The sequence below is a fragment of the Centrocercus urophasianus genome, unplaced genomic scaffold (assembly GCF_019232065.1).
Source record: "Centrocercus urophasianus isolate 14NV4802_14NV808 unplaced genomic scaffold, USGS_Curo_1.0 seq_20, whole genome shotgun sequence".
NCBI lineage: Eukaryota > Metazoa > Chordata > Aves > Galliformes > Phasianidae > Centrocercus > Centrocercus urophasianus.
The window spans coordinates 10,599,739-10,620,756 of record NW_024884756.1 but is presented as its reverse complement, the minus strand read 5'-3'; the positions used below and the strand labels follow the sequence as shown (position 1 = coordinate 10,620,756).

The following is a 21,018-nucleotide window of genomic DNA, read 5'->3' as shown; positions in this document are numbered from 1 at the left end:
TGATGTGTATTGTGCAGTGATGATCATTGATGTGAACTTGAAAGCTTCAGAATTTTATTTTTAAAATGCTGTTCCCAGCTACAGTCGATTCAGCTTTTTGCACATAGCATGATGATGCATCTTAAACATGGCAGAATTCAGATAGCAGCTTTTAAAGTCTTTTTTCATACAGAGTCCCTCAGTCCTCTCTGCTACTCTTCTTGGACCAGACATATTTTCCTAGGTAATCACTAGATACACAACAATCTCAGTCACCATCAAGAACTAAAATAATTGAGCTAATAATTGAGCTAGCTGATATGCATAGATCATTTTCAGAAATCAGATGAAGCTAAACAGCATTCTTTGCTGAGAAGTAATAGAAAACATAGCCTGACAGGTTGTGTGGCATTGTAAAGTTACTGCAGCATTTACAGAACTGACCTAATGAACCTAACAGTTCAACCAAACAATACAGAAGTAACAAAAACCAGCATAGCAATTCTAAATCAACTTCTTATGAAAAGTTAAGCTATTTGCCACTTCACAAAAGCAACACTGAGGTCTCAGAGAGCATCATTTAAAGATCAGAATAACACTGCATTGTATTTTTAAAGAGACATTAATGATATAGAATAGGTAACATATCTGTAAGAAGCTTGCTTGCACCTCTAAATCCTTCTTTGGGTCTTAAATTGGGAGATTCTTTCCTGCTTTAAGCACATTTCCTCTGCATTTCCTGAGGTAGGGGCTCTCTGCTGCTTGAAGAGGTTCCCTTTACAGAACGTTGAACAATGAGTTTGGAAAAGTTTCGACTGATAATAGCTTACACATGGTGTTACAGAGGAGTCTATTTTAAGTATCCTTCTTCTCTGAGAAGGGATTTTAAAGAGGTGCCATGTGTTCCAAACTTGCTGGCAACGTGTCGAGCTTTCTCAAAGCCTTTGGATCTTGCTCTTGAGCTTGCTGTGGAAACATACAAGCCCACCCTAGCCCTTACTAACATTCAAAGACTGGTGGGAGTACATTTTATTTCCAACACATGTGAGGTTTGGAGAGCGCTCCAGTACTGGAGCATAACGAGCAATTCTAAAGAGGAATGCTAAAGAATATTTGTTGTTAGGTGTATGGATAATAGAGCGCACTAGATAAATTTCATCTGCATAGAAGTATAAAAAACAAAACCGTCATAGTTTCTGACTACTTCCCTCCTGAGCGTAGTTTTTACAACTTACCACACATTATTACAAGGAAATAGCAATTAGCTAGAGATATTCTGGAAAGGATTTGATCAATTATCAGAGAAAAGAAGGAGCACGAAACCTTTTTATTAAGATGAGTCTTCATGTTTTCCTCACTTTTCATCAAGTCCTAATCTAAAAGATAACTTTAAAGGCATTATACTGAAACATTGACTTTCAGATAAGAAGTTCACATTTCCAAACATCACCTAGGATTCCAGGAATTATTCTTTCAGCAAATAGCAAGCAGGGAGGACATAATGACCTTGCAACATTTCAGCCTTCGTGAGAGCTATCTGCCAACTTCAATTTTACCTGAGATTCCTAAGATGTGGAAACATTTCTATTTAATTTCCTTCTCTAAATGGTTGCACTAAATTCATGAAACCGTTTCTAATATTTGTCACACAGAAAGGTGAAATAAACCTCACCAATTTTAGTGATCACAAAAATTTCTGGGATCAAACTAAGATAATCCTTATCAAATGTTGTAAGAAAAGAAGCATTCATTTGTAAACATCTACAGCTATGACAAATTGCTTGAAACAACAACAACAAAAAAAAAAGCATGCAGATGATTTTTTTCTTTTGTTTATGAATTTTCTCTGAAGTAAATGTTTTCAACAAATACATTACCAACACTGTTCATGTGCAAAATTAAGTTCTCACAATAACAAAATCACTACTATCTGCCATATGTGACTGACCACTCCACACACCAGACAGCAGCACTCCTGATTTCTGCACATCTACAACTTCAGTAAAGGAAGCAACCTAAAGGAGTTCTAAGTGGCTGGAGAGGGAAGGAAACAATGAACCAATCTACCTTCCTCTAATCATAAACCAGGCACTTTGTTTTCACGTACTGAGAAACAGACATACACATACAGAAAAATAACTTTATGATATTATCTGATTGACATTTTTCCTTTATAGACACACATGCTGATAGCTTTTTTTGTAGTATTTGCTCACTTGTAAGTCATCTATTTGTTTTACTTACCCCACAGGGCTTTTGACATCATGATCAAACATCAGTGTTTCATTAGACAACTCTTCGCTATGATGGAAAAAAAAGCCAACAACGGTGATCACCAAAACAGCAAGTTATATAAGTTACTAATTTTATTTATTTAACTTCTTCAGTCTTCGCATGCTTTTTCCAAACATCAACCATGAATGAACTACAGGCTAATTCTGTAAATACGCCGGGCCAAAGTTATCTCTAAGATAAATTAAATCCACCTGAATTTTAATGCAAAATAATGAAAAACTCTTGTGCATATCTATCTATCCCAAGGTCAGTATTTTTGAAACTTCAGGACAAAGGAAGCATTGGTGGTGCCCTCTGTCTGATGCAAATAGATGTTTTACCAAAGAATTTAACATCTGTGAATTCCTAATGCCAGTAAGCAAACAAATGAACAAACCCTAACAATTAAGCACTGAACAATTCATAATATTAGCATCATTGTTTGCATTTATCACTCCAGACAATCATGCTCCTCAGTCTTTTATGTTATGGGTGACTGTACTGCATTCATAGCAGTAGCTTGCACCGAGAGCATCACAACTCCTAGTTAAGGCAGGAACTTTGGTAGAATAGACTTGAGCTTTACATCATGGTCATGACATTACAATGGACAAACATCTCAATGTCTCACTGCTAGGTCCATGCTTTATTTTGTAAATAAGCATTTTTGCATTGTGATATTTCCCATACACTCGTGGGAACTCCTGCTTGCTTCTCAGTAAAACTTTCATGTTATCTCCTGAGAAAGAATGTGCCTGCAATTCTTTTTAGTGTGGGGAAAAATGGTATTTTGCAGACTTGGGGAATATCGAAGAGCCCACCCACTAATCCCTTTGCTCTGATACTTTCATCTCCAGGAATTATGTTTACAAAGAAGGCCATTCTTTTCTCTGGAAGAAAGCAGGGACTGGATAAATGTTACCACCAGGGAGCATTTCATATTCTTTCTAAACAGCCCATTCAAGCCAGCGCATGCAGACTCACAAAACGTAACTGCTAAGCTAAGGAAAAACATATGCTTTCCATACAGAAGGAATAAAAATGTTCCAAAACTGTCCTTCAAGATTCTTTCTTTTTTCGTTCAGGAGAACCACGCAGAACATGTCTGCCCCAACTGGTGCTGCATTGCTCCTTGCAGCAATCCAAAGCAGAACCCTTCTCAGAGAGCTATTACATCCTATCCCTCTTTTCTTTCCCAGGAAATGCTCCCTAATCCACAAAACCAGTTTCAAACACACCATTGCTCTGTTCCTTGTCCCTACTGCTCCGCCACATGAAATAGGAGCACTTCAGGGAGCAGTCACACACCACATATCCTAAGCCCCTTTGTTACAAACCAGACAAGCTCGTGGCCCAGCTGAGTCACACTGGAAGACAGCTGGGGCCTTGCACAGCTGGAAACATTGCACCTCAAAACCCAGCACCGCAACTGATTATCTTCAAATCAACAACATCCTTCCCCTAAACATATGAAACAGACAACTCTAAAACTAGTGCTCAGAAAAATCTGTGACTGCCTTCTAGAAAAAAAAAAAAAGGTTTATTGTTGTGCATGCACTTTTTGTTTGTTTTTTAAATGAATAAAGATAAGTGACAATCAGATGGAAGAATCAACAAGTGGATTTACCAACTGAAAGTTGATCTGTAACTAAAATGACCGTGCATGGATCTTAACATATGAATGCTTACTTAGGAAGCTGGGATTACAGCCTGTAATACAATAGATATAAAAATTACAGATAACGTTCAGCTTACATTCTGCTGTGTAGAACACAAACTGAACACTTTAAACACAAAGGCATCCATCCTGATCTTGTTTCTGCACTAGACAATGCTATGCATATCTTTTGGACGATATAATTTCAGTATCTTGTGAGGAGTTTTGTTAATAGTCATACATAAATTAAAAAAAACCCACACATATTTAAGTGGAATACTGAACTGCCAGTGATCCCAGTGTATTCAAATTTTCTTGGGTTGGGAGGAGAAATATTTTGCCTTCCTAAAAGGAAAGAAGAAAGCCCAAAGATTTGACTCCTTTCAGTACTTTAAAATCTTCCTTTCCCACAGACAGTAGAAAAGCATAAGCCTCAGGTGACAGCAGCAGGCACAACTGCATTTAAAAGGTTTTGATTAATGAAGTACAGCTTGGGCAAGGCTGCTACCCACTCCTTAAAGTAAAGTACATTGCCCTGATGGAAAAATGAGTCTTAACTGCCATTGCAGATGGAAAGATACAAAGTCCTTCCTTCCTTCCACATGGAGAGTCAGCTAGCTCAGGCACGTATATTATCTCCATCTGCAAACAAGCTTCAGCTACGTTACTGAATCCTGTTACCAATTGTTATGCCTCACATAGGAAACCCCCCCCATTTCCTAGAAGCATATGGATTAATTAGTCTCAGCAGCACTGGATAACACACAGCCCTAACCCCCAAACACACAGAAAAACTTCGGAAAGATGCCTTCAATGAAAGTACGTACTCAAAGCAAGAACAACACAAAATAGTTTGGAGAGCTCTGTGCTTTTGTTGTTGTTGTTGTTTTTCCACAAATATTAAGCAATTTCCACAATTTTTGACTGCATGAGATAATCTCTTAATTTCTTGCATTTCTCAAAGCCAACAACTGCTGGGCCAGGCTGACATGTGAGCAAAGGATCCAAAGATTTTTGAGCAGTCCATGCTCTCTTTTGAATCAGTTCTAAGCCATGCTCTTTTAAACAAAAAAGAAAGAACACAGGGAATAAGTAGCCAGGGAAAAAAAAAAAAAAAAAAGGACATGAGTACACCTTACTTTTTTCTTCAGCTTGTTTCTGGTGCAGGGCAGTAAGCAGCACTATGCTAACTGCTGCCACATGTGGATCCTGAGAAGCATCACATCCTGCAGCAGTACTCCAATCACGAGGATGAGCACAGAGAGGTTTTGTCACCACTGGTTATTCTCTGTTTTCTGCAAAAGAGGAACAGTGCTCTTTTGTTAACCAGAGACCTACATGAAGCTGAAAGTATCTTCTGCTTCCTTCTTCTAATGTTTCAGAAACATTAACAAGAAGGTTGGGTTTTAGTGTGTAAGAAAAAGCTTTGAGGTAAACTAACAAAGAAGAGTGCTTACAAGAGACACCAGGGCTGCATTTCTCCTATTTTAGCAAGTAGTACAGTGCATAAATCTCTGAACCAAAATGCTGTGTTGCACTATTTCAAAGTCTGCCACTTTATATCAGTGTCCTGCAGTGACCTTTTCTTCTTCCCCCATCTCAACTGCCAAGAAGTCTGAATTTGGCCTTTTGCACATCCCAGAGGACTGTTATACAGGAAAAATAACTATAGTGTAGAAAAACAGGCCACTGACACTTAAGTCGTAAGTCAACATTAGAAAAGGAAGCTTTAGTCTGGTATATAGGTCAGCACAGTATTTGAAGCACGAACATTGGGCAATTTGATTCATGGAGAGGGCTGGCTCAGAGAGTAGAGCTGCTCTCAAGAAACCACAACACACAACTGTTCTGAGCAGCCAGGCTGCTCTGCATGTAACACCTTAGAACCATTTACTGTTCCAAAGCCAGGCAAGGATAGAACAGATGTGGTTTCACAGCAAGCAGAGCTTTGAGCTGCATCCAGTGATAAGAGATAAGTCATTGCTTCCATTCTGAGACAAAGCAACACACACAATAAGACTCAAGAACGCATTCCAAGCAGTTCTTACAACACACCAAACTGGGGAACAGTCAGAAAACCTGCAGTATGATAGGCCCTCTGGTCAGAATTCTAAAGTAAAAAAAAAATCCTATCTTCAAAACGTAATGAGCAAAAGGATGCAACTCATGGTACTTCTATTGAATATCTGGTAGGACACCTTGTATTGTGGAGTGCTCCAGCTCCCTGCTAAAGCTTGCCCTAAAGCACAACAAAATCAAAGCCAGTCATTTACAAGACTCTGAATTGGTTTTGAGTCATGTCCTACGTGAGCCGACTTAAGCAGCTGTAGCAATGGGACAGATGAACATAAAGGGAAAGGCATTACAACAGAGGTACAATGACAGAAGGACCGGCACAACAGGAAGGTGCTACAAAGGAAGGGAAGAAGATTGCTCACCTATATCAGAAGATTCCAGGTTTGAAGGGGAAAGCACCACCAAGGAGGGGTCTCCAGAAAGAGATCCTTCCCCTGTGGCAGCCAGCCCTTCAGTGAGGTCTAAGAGAGGTGCAGCCAGGCTGCATCCCTTCCAGTCACACAGCTGAATTGCTTCCACCTGTGCTCCCACATTCCTATAAACTTGCTTTCAAAAACTGGAATTTGAGTTATTGTGTGACAATGCTATAGAAAAAAAATACAGCTTATGTCCTACAGAAAAATTCTGAGACTTCTTAAAAATGAAAATTAAGATTGTCACCTGTGTTGCCATACACACTAGAAGTACAAAAGAGGTGAAAAATAATGAAAACTCATAACTCAGTATGATCAGACTTCCACTGCGTGCAGCACATAAAATAACGTTTCCCAGAATACAGCACGTTAACTCATTTCTACCCTGTAAGAGCACTACCTGAAATTATATCTGTTCCAGTACATAACTGTGCCTCTGCTCTGCAGAAACTTAAGGGTTGGTTCTTCAATGTTGCTCACCAACGGCACGAGTTTCTCTTTTATCACCTCTCTTATCTTCATCAAAACCAGAAAACACTGGTCTGAAAGCCAAGCTTGAGAGAGCGCACATTTAGACCTGAAACAGCTCAAAGAGCTGTGTCTTTATTGCAGTGTCAACATCAGTCTTCAAACACGACTGACATCTTGGTATAACAATTTACAACTAAATTACATTGCCTGCTTCCTTTGCCAGGAGGTACTATGTGATTCAGGGTTTGAGTTTGCTGTATGTTGTTTATATCACATCTATTTCAATCCTCTTCATTGAAGGAAGTCCAGCTAGGAATGCTTGACTTGAATGGACTAATTCAGGAATAGTTCTGATTTGTTTGCTTGATTAGGACTGAATCCCACCTGTGAAATACAGCTGGCATTCATTAAAATAAAAAAATACCTTTCCTTCAGCACATAATGCCATCTCCCCCCAGCCTACTGCATTTGAGCAGCTGACCAGATGAGAACTTGGTGTCTAAGAATGCCAAGTATGTTGAAAAAAATACCTATTTACAATTATTGCCTTTTCTGCAGTACAACCTCACAAACTACTTACTGGGAATTGTGGATGTTACTCTGAAAAAATCCTTCCATGGGATTCTTTACTACGCATCATCTCAATCACAGTATTAAGTGAAAATCACAGCTAAAAGGTTAGTTAGAGCTTCATTAGATGGCATAGAAACAACCAGATCCCAAAAAAGCCAAATACATGCCTTTAAAGCGTGTACCAAGGCAGTACCAATACTGAAGGCAGATTGTGGACAAACAGAAAATATGAAGCAATACACAATCATAACAACATACAGCTGTTCTTTAGGAATTTCATCGTAGCCAAGAGCTAAGCATAAGGAAGGTAGGTAAAGTGAAACAAAACTTTAAACGGTCTGATTAGTTTGCCATGTCATGCATTTACACATGCCTTCTGGCCTTTCTGAAGAATTCATGCCTTTTGACACAAGGATTTCTTCTGGCATCCAATTCAAAAAAACCATGTAACAAAAACCTGCCTAACGATGCCTGCACACAGCTCTACAGTGCAGTTTAAGAATTCCAGCAGGTCCACCTCAGTACAACATCACTCACTCAGTAGCTTGCACACTGTCTGAAGATACTCCATACAGCACACTCTGCTCTTGCCTTGGAGGACAAAATAAAAAAAATAAAAAAAAAATAATAAAAAAAAAAAGATTACAAATCCAAATCTCTCTTCCCAAGGAAAAGGCATGCAAATAAAACATGACTCAAAATAATTCATGCTAAAATGATAGGATATGTGTGACTTCAACCCCGTGAATATCAATCAGGAAGCACTGCAACATTTAGAAGTGTGATGGCAGAAGTTACAAGGTTATACAGTGATTTACTTTGTGAAGTATGTTGGATGCAGCATTTAGAAAAAAATACAGGAAAACATTTTCAGATGTCTTCACCAATAACCTGGACTATCAGCTTTGGAACATCTGAAGTGACACGACCAAGTCACTTCCCTTGAGTACCCCTATGTGCAATTACTACGCACTCAGTCAAGGCACACTGCAATACGATGTTAAGACTTCAAGAAAAAAATGAAAGAGAAATGTGGGCAAAGAAAATGGAAACATATGGAGATGTGTGTACGGATTTCACACTGGTTCCATTTAGGACTGAGGAACACGGAGATGTGACACACCTGGGAGAGGCATATATATTCTGGATAAAACCTTCAAAATGGTTTGTCAAATGACGAACATGAGAATGTGAAAACGGCAAAACTATTCCATATGATGCTGTTCACAAAGAACACAGGAAACGTAGTCCACTAGGGGGAAATACGGACGATTACTAAAACAGGCAGCCTGTTGTGCATGTAAACAAGGATTTGAAAGAGATGAGAATAGGATTTCAAATTCCCCCACACTCTCTTACAAACAACAAAGCGCAGCAAACCAGCTAGACAAAGCAAGCAACAAATCCAATCAAATCCTTGGTTTCGTACATCATATTACACCCAAATGGTACAGACAAGGCTAAGCAGATGTCCAGCAACAGTTCAAAAAAGTTCAGCAGTAAGGAAAAATCAAATTTCAGGGCCACCATCTTCATAAAGCAGCACAGAAACTAAAGGAAAAAAAGTAAGCATTTGTGCTCACAAAATTGGCTAGATGAGTGCTTTTGAATGGATGGAAATTCTACATATCAGGCCTTGAATTAGCCACAGTTCAAATCAGACTGCAAACTGAGAGAAGGCACTGACTGTGGCTAAAAAGAGAACAAAGGTCTTGGATCACAGATTCTGTTGTTTATTTAGGTTGTCAATCTATTAGTTGAAAGAATAATTTCTCATATAATTTCTGATATGATTTGTCACATATCCAAACAAGTACAACACTGAAATTTTGGAAAATACTTAACATTTAAATTACTTTTAACAGAGGTTAGCAGAAAACAACATCCAGCCAGACCACTGGAGAGGGTCTCCATGATTTTATTTTGCTCAGTTTTTCAAAACATACTTCCCGGGTTGTTACAGCTTCTGTTCTGAAAAGTCAGAGTTTCCTCTTTACTTGAATCTCACATTACCAACAACCTTTGGTCCCCTTCCTCTATTCCTGCTATTATAATTTCAGTTTTTGCCAGAAGCAGCCATTAAATGACTTAAGGGAATCTCCAGTACAATGCAAGGACTATGTATCATGCAGCTGACCCTGCCTGAAACCCACGCGCTTCAGTGAAATAAAAGCAAGAAGCTGCAAAACGCATCAGGGTTGAGGTATCAGGGTCTCCTGTGCCTGAGGAGACCTCAGGGTCTCAACCTGTGCCCAAAGACACCGTACTGGAAGAAAACTGATTGGGAGAGTGTACAATCAATGGATATTAAGATGTTACAATCACAAAATAAACAAGAGAGTTAGGAGAAATAGATTATGACAACAAAAGAGAATAAATAGAAGGCTTACCCTTATGCTGGGCTCACCATAAAATACCAGAAGGAGGAATCTCCAGACAAGATCCTTCCCCACTGGTAGCCAGCTCTTAAATAGGTCTAGGAGGGGTGGAGCCTGGCTTCACCTCTTCCAGCAGCACAGCTGAATTGCCTTCACCTGTGCTCCTGTGGCTGACTCATGGCTCACCTCAGGTGATCAATCAGAGGTTCAGGCCGTGACTCAGTAGTTCCCATAAAGGAGAGACACACTGATGAGATTTCATGAGGAATGACAGCCTTCACTGCAGAGAAAGATAATGAACCTTACCAATGTGGCATTCAGAAGAAATCTCCTTTACAATCCAGGAACTGGAACTATAACCCAAACCATGTGAGAATGACTTATCAGAAAGAATGTGGCTTTTTTTTCCTCAGAAGTCTATAATATCAGCAGTGGAAAAACTTTTCCATCCCTAACTCCTGGTGAAAGAATGAAAAACAAGCAAACAAAAAAAGAACACCACAATGTGAAGGGTAGCAAAAAACCACCCTCCCTTAAAACGCAAATCACAATACCAAAAGTTTTATTATAATTACTGCTTTAATGCAGAGCTCTCTGTTGAGACAAAGATGAAGGCCGACATGAATTTGGACTTAAAATATCACCCATTAATTTGCTTCTAAAAATGCACTAGTGTTAAGTTCTAAGCATATCCTCAATGTAATAGCTTGGAATCCAAGCCGCAGTGAGTTTACCACCTTTACAAGTACTTGTACAAATGTTTTACCCTCCTCTGAGACCAAGAGCTGGAACATGATAGCAAGAGTGCAGTCACGCAGCTTAATTCTTTCAATGCTGGGTTGCACCATGCTTGAATGACAGCAGCAGGAATTATGTCTTTTGAAAGCACTTCTCAGCAGAAGTCAAACGGAAATCCTAACCCTTGCCAACAAACACTGCACATTACACCCAGAGGACTAGTGATTTCTTATGGTTTTCTAAGGCAGAAGCTGTGGGAGGAAAAAATAAGATAAGGCTTTTAAAAACATTTTGTTCTACCTATGAAAATACCTGCTACCTCAGAAAATAGCTGGCTTAATGCTAATGACAGAAGCATAGGGAACAGGCAATCGGCTCAGAGGGTTCTGCTACAGGGGCTTTGGCCTCAAGTGGAGATAGAAGTTACACCGATAGTAATTAAAAAGCACAAGGTGCCTGCAGAGCTCATTATGGATTTTAATAGTATATGTACTTTGAACATAAAAGAAATGAGATTTCAATCTGTCAATCCAGGACAGATCACTTTATGATTCAGTTTCCACCCTGATCAAGCAAGCAGCGATTAAATGTTCATTTGTTCAATGGTCAATGCCTTGCATGACATGAGTTATGGGCTACACAAATTCACTTCCATTAACTTGTTCTTCATTTCATACTGCAGTTCCTCAACTCTCTTTCCTCCAAAAAGAAATAAAAATCCCAAATCATTACTCAGATTCTCAATTTGGAAGACCATATATACATTAAATTAAAAAAAAACAAAAAACATCAGAAGTACTGATCTGGCAGTACTATAGGTAGGAGGGTAGAAGATTCCAAACCAGCATAACACCAGGGTGCACAAACTACCATGCTAACAGACCCATGGGCTTTAACAAGAATACTCACATGCTCAAATTGCACCACGGAAGCTTTAGGTCTCCAGATTGAGCAGCTGGTACTTAAGTTAAGGATGTTGCACGTGCCAAGTGGTTTCAGAAAATTCATAGAGGGATTGTCAAGGTATTCCTTCTCCTCCTCCCAACCTTTTTCATTCCTGATTTCTAAGTTTCTGCTAGTTTCTAATTATCATAAGGCAGAGACAACCCACAGCTGCTCTGATTTACTGTAACTTTACCTGGGCAGTTTGACAAACATACTGTGAAATCTCTGCAACCTTACATTCGGACTTCAGTTCCTATTTTGGAAATCCAGATAGTTCCCTCATGCACAAATCAGAGTACAAGAGTAGCTTATTATGTAAAAGGTTACTGTCAAATGTAACATATAATCTAGACAAATGTTTAAGTCAACACTTGCTTCCTACACACACTAAATCTCATCCTTGAGGCAAAGGGCCAAGTCCTTGCTGAAACACCATGTCCTCTGCCAGGTGCAACGGTTAGCAGATCGGAGACAGAAAATTTCTAACACCAAAACATTAGATTTGTCTGTGTGGACACACTTGACCTGACAGCTCTGTGATCTAACCTTGCTTACATGTGTACTTTGCTTGCTTGTCCTGTTCACATCGCTCAGTTCCTGAAACACTGTGAAACAAAAGTCACTATGAAGAGTCCTGTTCTGTGACAGAAGAGGGAGAAAGTGGCACACAGGTAAACTACAACACATCTAACTTTAACTCTCCTGTACTTCTGAGGGAATCACTTCAAAGGTAGCAAAAAAGCTACACTCCGCCCCTCCCATTACAGCTCACTGACAATCTTCCCACCATCTTCAATAGGAGCTTACTATGAAAAAGCATACATCATTTAAATATGTTTAAGAGACAGAGAGTTGAGGAGTGTTTTCAACAGCGCTAACAGCTGTACAGCTATTCAACAACCCTATATAGCAGGATTGTAAGAAAAATGAAAGAATAGCACATCAACAGTGGAAAAGGTGAAAGATAAGGAAGCATATCCCTACAACTTATTGTGGGCAGTACTCACTGTGCAACTCCATTTAGGCCAGCTGCTTCTCCCTTAGAAGAATGAAAGCACAGCTATACAAGCAACACTCAGTTCGCTAGCAGCTAAATGCCTCTTCCTGTGCTTGGTGCAGTGCTTATAAGCTGAGGCTTCAGATCCACACGTGAAAGAGGAATAAAAACAAAAACACTTCTCTAGCACACGTGCTTGTATCCCAACCCATGCAAGCCAGAGACATGATGAGCACACAGCTTGCAAAGAACCTAAAAGGCCCCCAACCTGCAGCCAATGTGGCTGGAGCACATCAGACAGAAAACAAGTTTAACCACAACACAGCTAAAGGGAAATACTAAACTCACTCACTTTTGAAGGGCAAACAATTGATTTTTACTTCTGAGCAATTTTGCACTGATAAGACTTGAAAATAACCAAGTGTAACTGCCTGTAAAGGCCAGGTTACACTTGAACATGCCTCGTAGACTGAAAAAAGCTGAATGTAGACTCCAAATTAATCAGAACAACACTAGGAAAAGAACAAAAATCAACACGACAAACATACTTTAAAATGTGAATACAAAACTAAGGTTTGCTGTGTCAGACACTGAGGTGCCTGAATGAATTCACATCTACAACTCATCTTTTGTGCTGTGAAATCACCACTTCCAAATAGGTTGGCACTGCACAGAGAGATGACGCTATGGCTGACTCAGGATGAAAGCCCGTAAGAACATCAAGATTAATGTTCTTAAATCTAAATGACTTAAACAGCTCTCAAATGGGAGCAAGCACCTCTACCATTTTATCCTTTATCCTGCTTACATTCATTAACGTTAGCCACTTCCCAGCTGTGTAACCAAGGCCATCTACTGGTGAGATGTGCAAATTAATGGGGCTTTCTTAGCCAGAATTGACACTCATCAAAACCTAGTTGGATTTGAACTGAAAATGCACCAAGCAGCTGTTTACAGTTGAGCAGTGACAGTAACAGGAAACATGTCCACAGTTTCTGATGAATGTAGTCTTCCCAAACCCTGTTCGAACCTAAAGAAGCACATTTTACTCAATGAGAAGGATGTGGTATTTTACATCTCACAGTTCAGTCCTAGTCCAGACACCTTGTAACCTCAAGGCTCTGTGTAAAACGAATCAGTAACTTCAGCCCGACTAACAGGCATGGATATTACCCTAAAACTCACTAACAAACCTAGTAACAAGAAGTGTTTTCAAGAATTACTACAGCCTGTTTGAAAAAGTCTGCAAATATTCTAGATTTGTATGTATGGGATGCATAGACTGTAAAGCACAACTACAATTACCCGTGACTTACAGCAGCAAAAGTGGAAAAAAGTGGAAGTCAGAAAAGATGGAAGGCAAATAAAGCACACTCAAATCCAAACATATTTCTAAAGTGAAGTCTAAGACAAGGTAAGCAAGATAATTTAGGAGCAAGAACGCATGCTGTGACACAGAAGCCCACACTGTTCTAGTGATCCCTTTCAGCAGTTTTGGGGCAGTACATTCATTCTTCAATATATATTTATTCTTTTTAAGTCGAGAACTAACCCTGGATTTACTTTATTTTCCCCTTATTTTTGGCAGGAAGCACAGCAAAACCACACACAGCATGGTACGTGCACTTCTTTAGAATGTCTATTGCTTATTTCTAAATCAGGAAAATATCTCTAGCAAAGCATCTTTTGCTCTTTTTAAAGCTTTGTAACACAAATTATTTGTATCAGTTTTGGGTAAGTTGTTTGAGTGACATCACTGGAAATCACTGAAGTAAAAGGACAATATTCCTCCCCAACTTTGACTGTAAATCTTGGATGAGAACTATGTAAAACAACTCCATATCCTTTTAGCCACGAGAACTTGGGACAGTCTTCATAGTATCTACCAATATATTCACTAGGAGTTAGCTTGAATACACTAAACCCATTTTGTACCTTAGAGTGGTTGGAGCAGCTACATTTAGGCTGGCAATGCAAAGCCAGGAGGTTTATTTATTTATTTATTTTCACCTTGAAGAACAAAGAGAACTATTTCCACACCACCCAATGAATAATACTGGTTTAAGTCTCGCAATTAACATGCTCTTATCAGAGATTTTCAGACAAGAAGAAAAAATTTAGAAGGTTAAAATAATTGCAGTATTGGATACCAATATATTCAAAATGACTGGAGATAACGTTAAAGCATATTTCAAAACCAGCTATAGTTAAAAGAGTGGAAAAATCCCCACGGACAACTAAAAGAATTAAAGAGCTCAAACTCTAAGACCACTGGCATTCTCCCCACCACATTACCACAGATCTCTACCTCAGTTCTGATTAGAAAGAAATGTAAAAGCTTGGTACAGTCATAATATTCACTGCTATCTGTTCCACGCAGAACCAATGTTCTTCACATACAACTCATGCAAATCATCGTAACTCAGGCAATAATAAGCACTGAAAGTCCAGACAAGTGTCTGTACTTTTTTTAGCACAGTACTAAGGTGGCAAACAAGTCTTATCACTGCAGTTCTGACACTGACCATTCTTCTATGAAAAAGGAATGTTTACTTCCGGAACGAGAGCCATGGAACAGAGGCTACAGACTATGACTTGCATTACAAACTCATCGCACATCATTTGATTAATTCTGTAAGAAATGCTCATCTTGCTTGACCTTAGTTGTGATCTATGAGAAAATTACATTCATCAAATCCTCAGTCCCTCCAAATGTACTCGGTTTCATCTCACAACTACAGAAAACCAACCGAGAAGTCAGTTCTTCGTTATGCCAAAACATGGAGAAAGTCTTAGCAAAAAGAGTACTGCATTACATACATAACATGTAATATATATAATTAGTAATATAGCCCAATTCTGAGAATCAGAAGTGAGAATCACAGTGCAAAGTAGGGTCAGGAAGTCCAGTTCATCAGATCCTTGTAGATGTGATCAACAAAATAACCTCTACATCCCCACCAACTAGCAAAAAGGAAACACAAGCTTTTTTATGTGTTGTGGATTTCTGGACAATGCATGCACTGGATTACAGTCTGACCGTAACCTCCTTCTACCAAGTGACCCAGAAAAATGATTTTACATAAGGCCCTGAGCAACAACAAGCCTTTGTACAAATTAAACAGGAGATAGTTCATGCAGTAGCCCTAGAGCCAACCTGGACAAGGTGAGATGTAAAAAATGTGCTCTACACCAAAGCCGTGGAGAATGGCCCCACCTGGAGCTGCTGGGAGAAAGCACCAGAAGGGAAACTCAAGGTCAACCCATAGGGTTTTGGAGCTAAAACACAATACAGTCTAACTGAAAAAGAGATATTGACAGCATATGAAGGGGTTTGAACTGCCTCAGAAGTGGCCAGTACTGAAACACAGCTCCCCTCTGCACCCTGACCACCTTATGCCCACTTATGCCCACTACCATCTAACAACTGTACAAGAAATCTAAAAGGGATTTTAGATTTTCTATGTCTTCATATAATGATTTCCTCATTTCTTCTACAAGCAGTTTCAAGAATTCATTTAGCTACGTTATCAGGTCCTCTTAAATTCAAGTTTTAGACTGATCATTCTAACACAAACTTCTGAACTTGGAATTATCTGTGAGTTACTGAATTGAAAGGAACATCATTTTTATTATAAAAAAAATCTACGATCCATTTTCCCAGGGTGATGTTAACGAGATTTTTTTTATTCCAATCTCATACCAAACACTAATAATGGCTCTAAGTTTCCTAATCTCAAATACATTCAATAATGACATTACCTCAAACTGAACTGTTGAAGATAGACAATCTAAGAAGTCCATCTACTGCTATTTCATCTTGCATATTATTCAGTTACATACTGCACAGTCCCTGGGGAAAAAAAATATATGAAGGTAATTTAGAAGGGTCAGCAGCCATGAAAGGGTTGTAGTACCATTTCTTTCTTCATATATACACAAGAAGTCAACATCCCCATTATACTGGCCTTTGTGAAAATGTGCCATCTAAATGCCCTGGATGAGCACTAGTACCAATTAAATCTGTACCAGCCTGTTCCATGGAAAAGGCTTTATTGCAAGGTTTCAGCATAGTGTAAACTTCAGAAACAATTTTGGATAAATCAAACATACAAAGTTCTTCCCTCCTTTTGGAAAAGAGGGAAAAAAAAATAGACCAAAACGTCTGATATTTGTAACAACAGAACATTTATAACATAAAGATTCCGCAGAAGGCATTTATTCTAATAGCTTTGGATGTTCAATTCGTGTAATTGTCCAGTCCGGTTTTGCTCCTTCTGTAAATTCCCTTTGGAACCTGGAAAAGACAACAAAGTAATCAAAGTGTCATTAAATTTACTTAATCTTTAAAGAGATACTAATATCAACAAGGAAGAAATTCAGGAAAGAAATACTTCACTTCTGTATTATTCCTATGAAACCTCATAGAACGATGCTTATGCACCAAAGAGGAAAAAATATATTAATTGCTTACATACTTTAAGTACTTACTACGTGTTCTGCACTGACAGAACACACAGTTTCAATTCCAAACTAGTTTCCACACAGCTAGCACACAAGGGGCAAGAAAACTTACTCATAGTTTGCTGTTAAAATATGCCTTTTTTCCTTTGTGCTTTCATCTCCAAACACAATCTGGAAGACTTTGGTTTCACCTGGTACTTCATCAGGTAGGTTAGCACTATTCAGATACCAGAAACGCATCAGGATACTAACAAACTTTCTTCCTGTTAGAAATAAAGCATAATGTAGACTTCATGTTTATGAATAAATGTATAACAGAATAATTAACAATAAAGCTGTTTAAAGCAGTATTTGTGTTGTTAAGCAGTAACAAAAATACAATCAGGAGAAAGGTATGCAATTTATGAGCTTTACTTACCTCTTGAGAACATATACAATCTAACTGGATAAAAAAGTTGGCTATCACAAAGTCAAAAGCCAACTATTCATACTACAAAAAAAGGTAAGGGAGTTAAATTTCAGAAGTGAACAGGGAAAAAAAAACTTTACCTTCAAAAGCAAGAAAAAAAAAGCTCACTTGGTTTGAAAATCTGAAATTCTGATTCCAAGACTCACCTCAACTGTGTTTGACAGAAGACAGCATGCAATATTAGTATTTAAACAAAAGAAAACTTGTTTGAGGTTAACACCAGCTTAAAAAAAATAACCAGTGTTCTGTAACTATATCCCATGTGTATGGGAACTGCTGAGCCACGGCCTGAACCTCTGATTGATCACCTGAGGCGAGCCATCAATCAGCCACAGGAGCACAGGTGAAGGCAATTCAGCTGTGCTGCTGGAAGGGGAGGAGCCAGGCTCCACTCCTCCTAGACCTATTTAAGAGCTGGCTACCAGTAGGGAAGGATCTTGTCTGGAGATCCTGCCTTCTGGTGTTTTGTGGTGAGCCTAGCATAAGGGTAAGCCTTCCATTTATTCTCTTTTGTTATCATAGCCCACTTTGTTTAACTCTCTTGGTTATTTTGTGATTGTAACATCTTGATATCCATTGATTATACACCCATGAAAGCAGAATAGTAGTGAAGACAGTAAAATGTCCTTCATTATCCAGCTTTAATTACTATGTATGTATGTATTTTCATTGCTAAAGCAATCAGTCTTCTGCATATAGAACAGTCACTGCTCGAGTGCTTTGAGATTAAGGACTAACAACAGAGAGTCAAAGTCATGAAAAAGGAATGAACAAAACCCCTACACAGAAGTCAAAACAATACCATAATTTACAAACAGTATCGAGTTCTGATTTAAAAAGAAATTAGGGAACTATGTACAGAACTACAAGCAAAAGAACAAGAAAGGAAAAACATTAAAAAAACGCACTTGTACAGAGAGCAAAGCCAGGAAAAAGACCACCCATTGCAGAAATGTTTTAGAATTGTAGCATACCATCATCATCATAGTAAATGCGAACATCTCCTTCTGTTGTGTACATGATTGCATCCATGTCAGCTGCTAAAGCATCCCTATGGTTCTCAGAAAGTGAAGAAATCTTTTCCTTCAACATCTGAAGTACCTAAGTTCAGAAAAACTCATGCTTAGTTCTTCATTAGGAAGCTGAAGTAGCAACCTTATTATCTATAACAGTTAATAAAATGAGCTATATTGGAATAACATTTGTTTAACATTGTAAAACATAGAGCAAGAATGAGCAAAGCACTGGGCACTCCCAAGCCCTAGTTAACCATACTAAACAAGATCCATTTAATACTCAATTTGATGAAAATGTTTAGAAAATATACTGTCAAAGCAGGAGCTGCATAGCAATGCATAAGTCCAGAAAATACCAGTTTAGTTTGCTTCCACAAAGATACTTACTCTGCCTTCGCACTGCTGACTTCGCTATATGCACATTCCTTACGTTTTGATTCAATCATTTCTCAGTTCTCACCAATTTCTTTGTAAATCAGTTCCATTACCACTAAGTTTAACTTTGCCATTTCAGGATCCACATTCCCACTGGAAAACGTTTAGACATTTGCCAATCAGTAAAGAGTGGAAAACCATTCCTTTAGGACTTAACTTACAGATCACAGTCACAGTAGCAGCTTTTGAGCATCCTAAGATGTACACAGCTGTGTTACGTAGAAAGGATGTGGTGCACTAGCAGAATAGAAGCATCACCTCAAGCACCACAAAAGGAGGCATCACAAGGAAAGACTAAGTCATGTAGCACACCTTCAACTCATATTCAGTTTTTAATCCTAACCTGAACTGCCACTTTTGAAAAATAAATTCAGAGATTGCATGGAAGTATGTGCATCTTTACCAGAGGACATTAGCTTCCAGTGCATGGCAAGTATGAATTTCACCGGCCAGAGCAAGACAGTGGTGTGGTACCAGTCTTGGCTCCTGCACACTCTGATCATGAGCTACCCCCAATCACCTGAAGAATTTAAGATGAACAGAGGAAAAGGAGATACTTTTTCAAAATATCTGTAGAAAAAAAATTACAGCCTATTGCTAACTCTGCTCAGAAAGGAGGTAAGATATTTAGTGCATCCAGCAGGGATGCACTATAACTGTGCCAAAAATTGTGTAGCAAAGGCATTGGTGGTAATAGCACAAACCAAGCTGAAATCCAGGAACAGGGCACATGCAGCCCTGAAGCACCTCCTCCTCTTCACTGATGCATATGCTACCTCTGTCCCTGGGGAAGGCCAAGACAACATCAGCAATTTGGAATTCATAAATGACAGGTACACCAGAAATCCTTTTGGAAACTGGTCCCTATGTTTAGTGGCAAGAACATTTTTTTCATCATAATTTTATTTCATAATAGAAAACATCAACTGGCAGAAATAGAAATGGAAGTATTTACCTCTGTTGAAACCAGGCCATCCAGCAGGTCAAGTTTTCGCTGAGATAACAGCTGTGAAACAACGGAAAAGGCCTGCAGAAATAAAAGAGAAATACATAAATAAATTACTTGGGGTTTGCTTACTCTTTGGGCAAATACAGTGTTATAGGACAAGCTACCTAAACATTGCACGATTTAAGACTTCAACCTTTACAGGGTATATCACCACTGGAACAAAACCATTCCAGCATTAAAAAAGGGATTCTGTTAACTGGTAAAAGCCTAAGAGTTCTTCCCATTCTCGTTTAAAGCACAACAGTTTTGGTAACAGGCAAACAAGTGCCCTTCTGTGAAAACATCACAATAGCCTGCAGCTGTTTTTACTCTTTTTTTGAGCAATTCAAACGATCCATGTTCTCTTCCCTGACTGCCCCCCTGCCCAGCCCCTTCCAAGGCCACCTCCCAGTCCCACTCAAAACAGATGCTCGGGACTAAAATAATTTGGTTTTGAATCTATTGTAGTCCCAACACTTCGGAGGCACACAGCTTCCTATCTTCCTCAGCTCTGTAGGCAGCGCCACACGCAGTGGCCCTTCAGCGTGTCCAAACGGCGCACACGAGAAATGCTGACAGCGTGCTTTGAGCTTTTTACCGCGCGTAAAAATTAACGAGAAAAGAAGGGCAAAGTAAAACAGCGCGGCGTGCTTCTGCCCGGCTCCCTCTCGAGTCCCGAGGCACTTGAACGCCCTCCGCTCTGCGCCGCTGTTTAATTAAACCCAGAGCCACCGGCCGGCGCGCCGGGTCTCACCTGCTTGGCGCCGCGCGTGAACTCTTCGATGCTGAACTCCGAGTCGAAGTAGAGGCGGATGAGCAGGTAGTAGAAACGAGTACGGAGCCAGGCCAGGGGGTTGGTGATGCGCACCACCACCACCCGCCGCTGCGGCCCCTCTCCCTCGGTCCCCTGCGTCCCGCTGCTGGCGAAACGCACGGCGGGGAGCTCGGGGAGGGGGCCCGGCGGCGACGGAACCGGGACGCGCGCTGTGAGTGGGGCTGCGCGGGCCGCCCCTGGCGCCAGGAGCGCGCGCGCCAGCCACGGTGCGCGCCGGGGAGCAGCGCGCAGCGCCATCATGGCGGCGGTGCCCCCCGACCCCGGCACGTCCGCTCGAGCGCCGCTCCGCCGGAAACACGCCCCGCGCCTC

The 21,018-nt window shown here is 39.8% G+C and overlaps 2 protein-coding genes across 3 annotated transcripts in view; both read right to left on the bottom strand.

The window, feature by feature from the left end:
- SPATS2L (spermatogenesis associated serine rich 2 like) overlaps positions 1–12,533 on the bottom strand; it is a 136,135-nt gene extending 123,602 nt beyond the window's left edge. The window contains exon 1 of one of the 2 annotated variants that reach the window (XM_042822566.1): positions 12,512–12,533. The gene's annotated coding sequence lies outside the window, so the exon portion shown is untranslated. Of the gene's footprint in view, positions 1–5,049; positions 5,150–12,511 lie in introns of those variants that run through there. The other variant, XM_042822565.1, reaches the window with a different exon arrangement.
- A 4,004-nt stretch (positions 12,534–16,537) lies between these two features.
- On the bottom strand, positions 16,538–20,945 carry MAIP1 (matrix AAA peptidase interacting protein 1). The gene is made up of 5 exons (XM_042822372.1): positions 20,628–20,945; positions 19,841–19,912; positions 18,409–18,535; positions 17,078–17,228; positions 16,538–16,798 (listed from the first exon to the last, which is right to left on the bottom strand). The coding sequence occupies exons 1-5, from the start codon at positions 20,943–20,945 to the stop codon at positions 16,720–16,722; spliced, it is 747 nt and encodes a 248-aa protein (XP_042678306.1). The 3' UTR covers positions 16,538–16,719.
- Between the last annotated feature and the right edge of the window lie 73 nt (positions 20,946–21,018).

Excerpts from the sequence above, each read along its gene's own strand:
- MAIP1 (XM_042822372.1), bottom strand. The coding sequence starts at position 20,945 with ATGGCGCTGCGCGCTGCTCCCCGGCGCGCACCGTGGCTGGCGCGCGCG. Across the intron at positions 19,913-20,627 it reads TCACGCGCGGCGCCAAGCAG|GCCTTTTCCGTTGTTTCACA; the intron begins GTGAGACCCGGC and ends TTATTTCTGCAG. Across the intron at positions 18,536-19,840 it reads ATGGCCTGGTTTCAACAGAG|GTACTTCAGATGTTGAAGGA; the intron begins GTAAATACTTCC and ends TTCTGAACTTAG.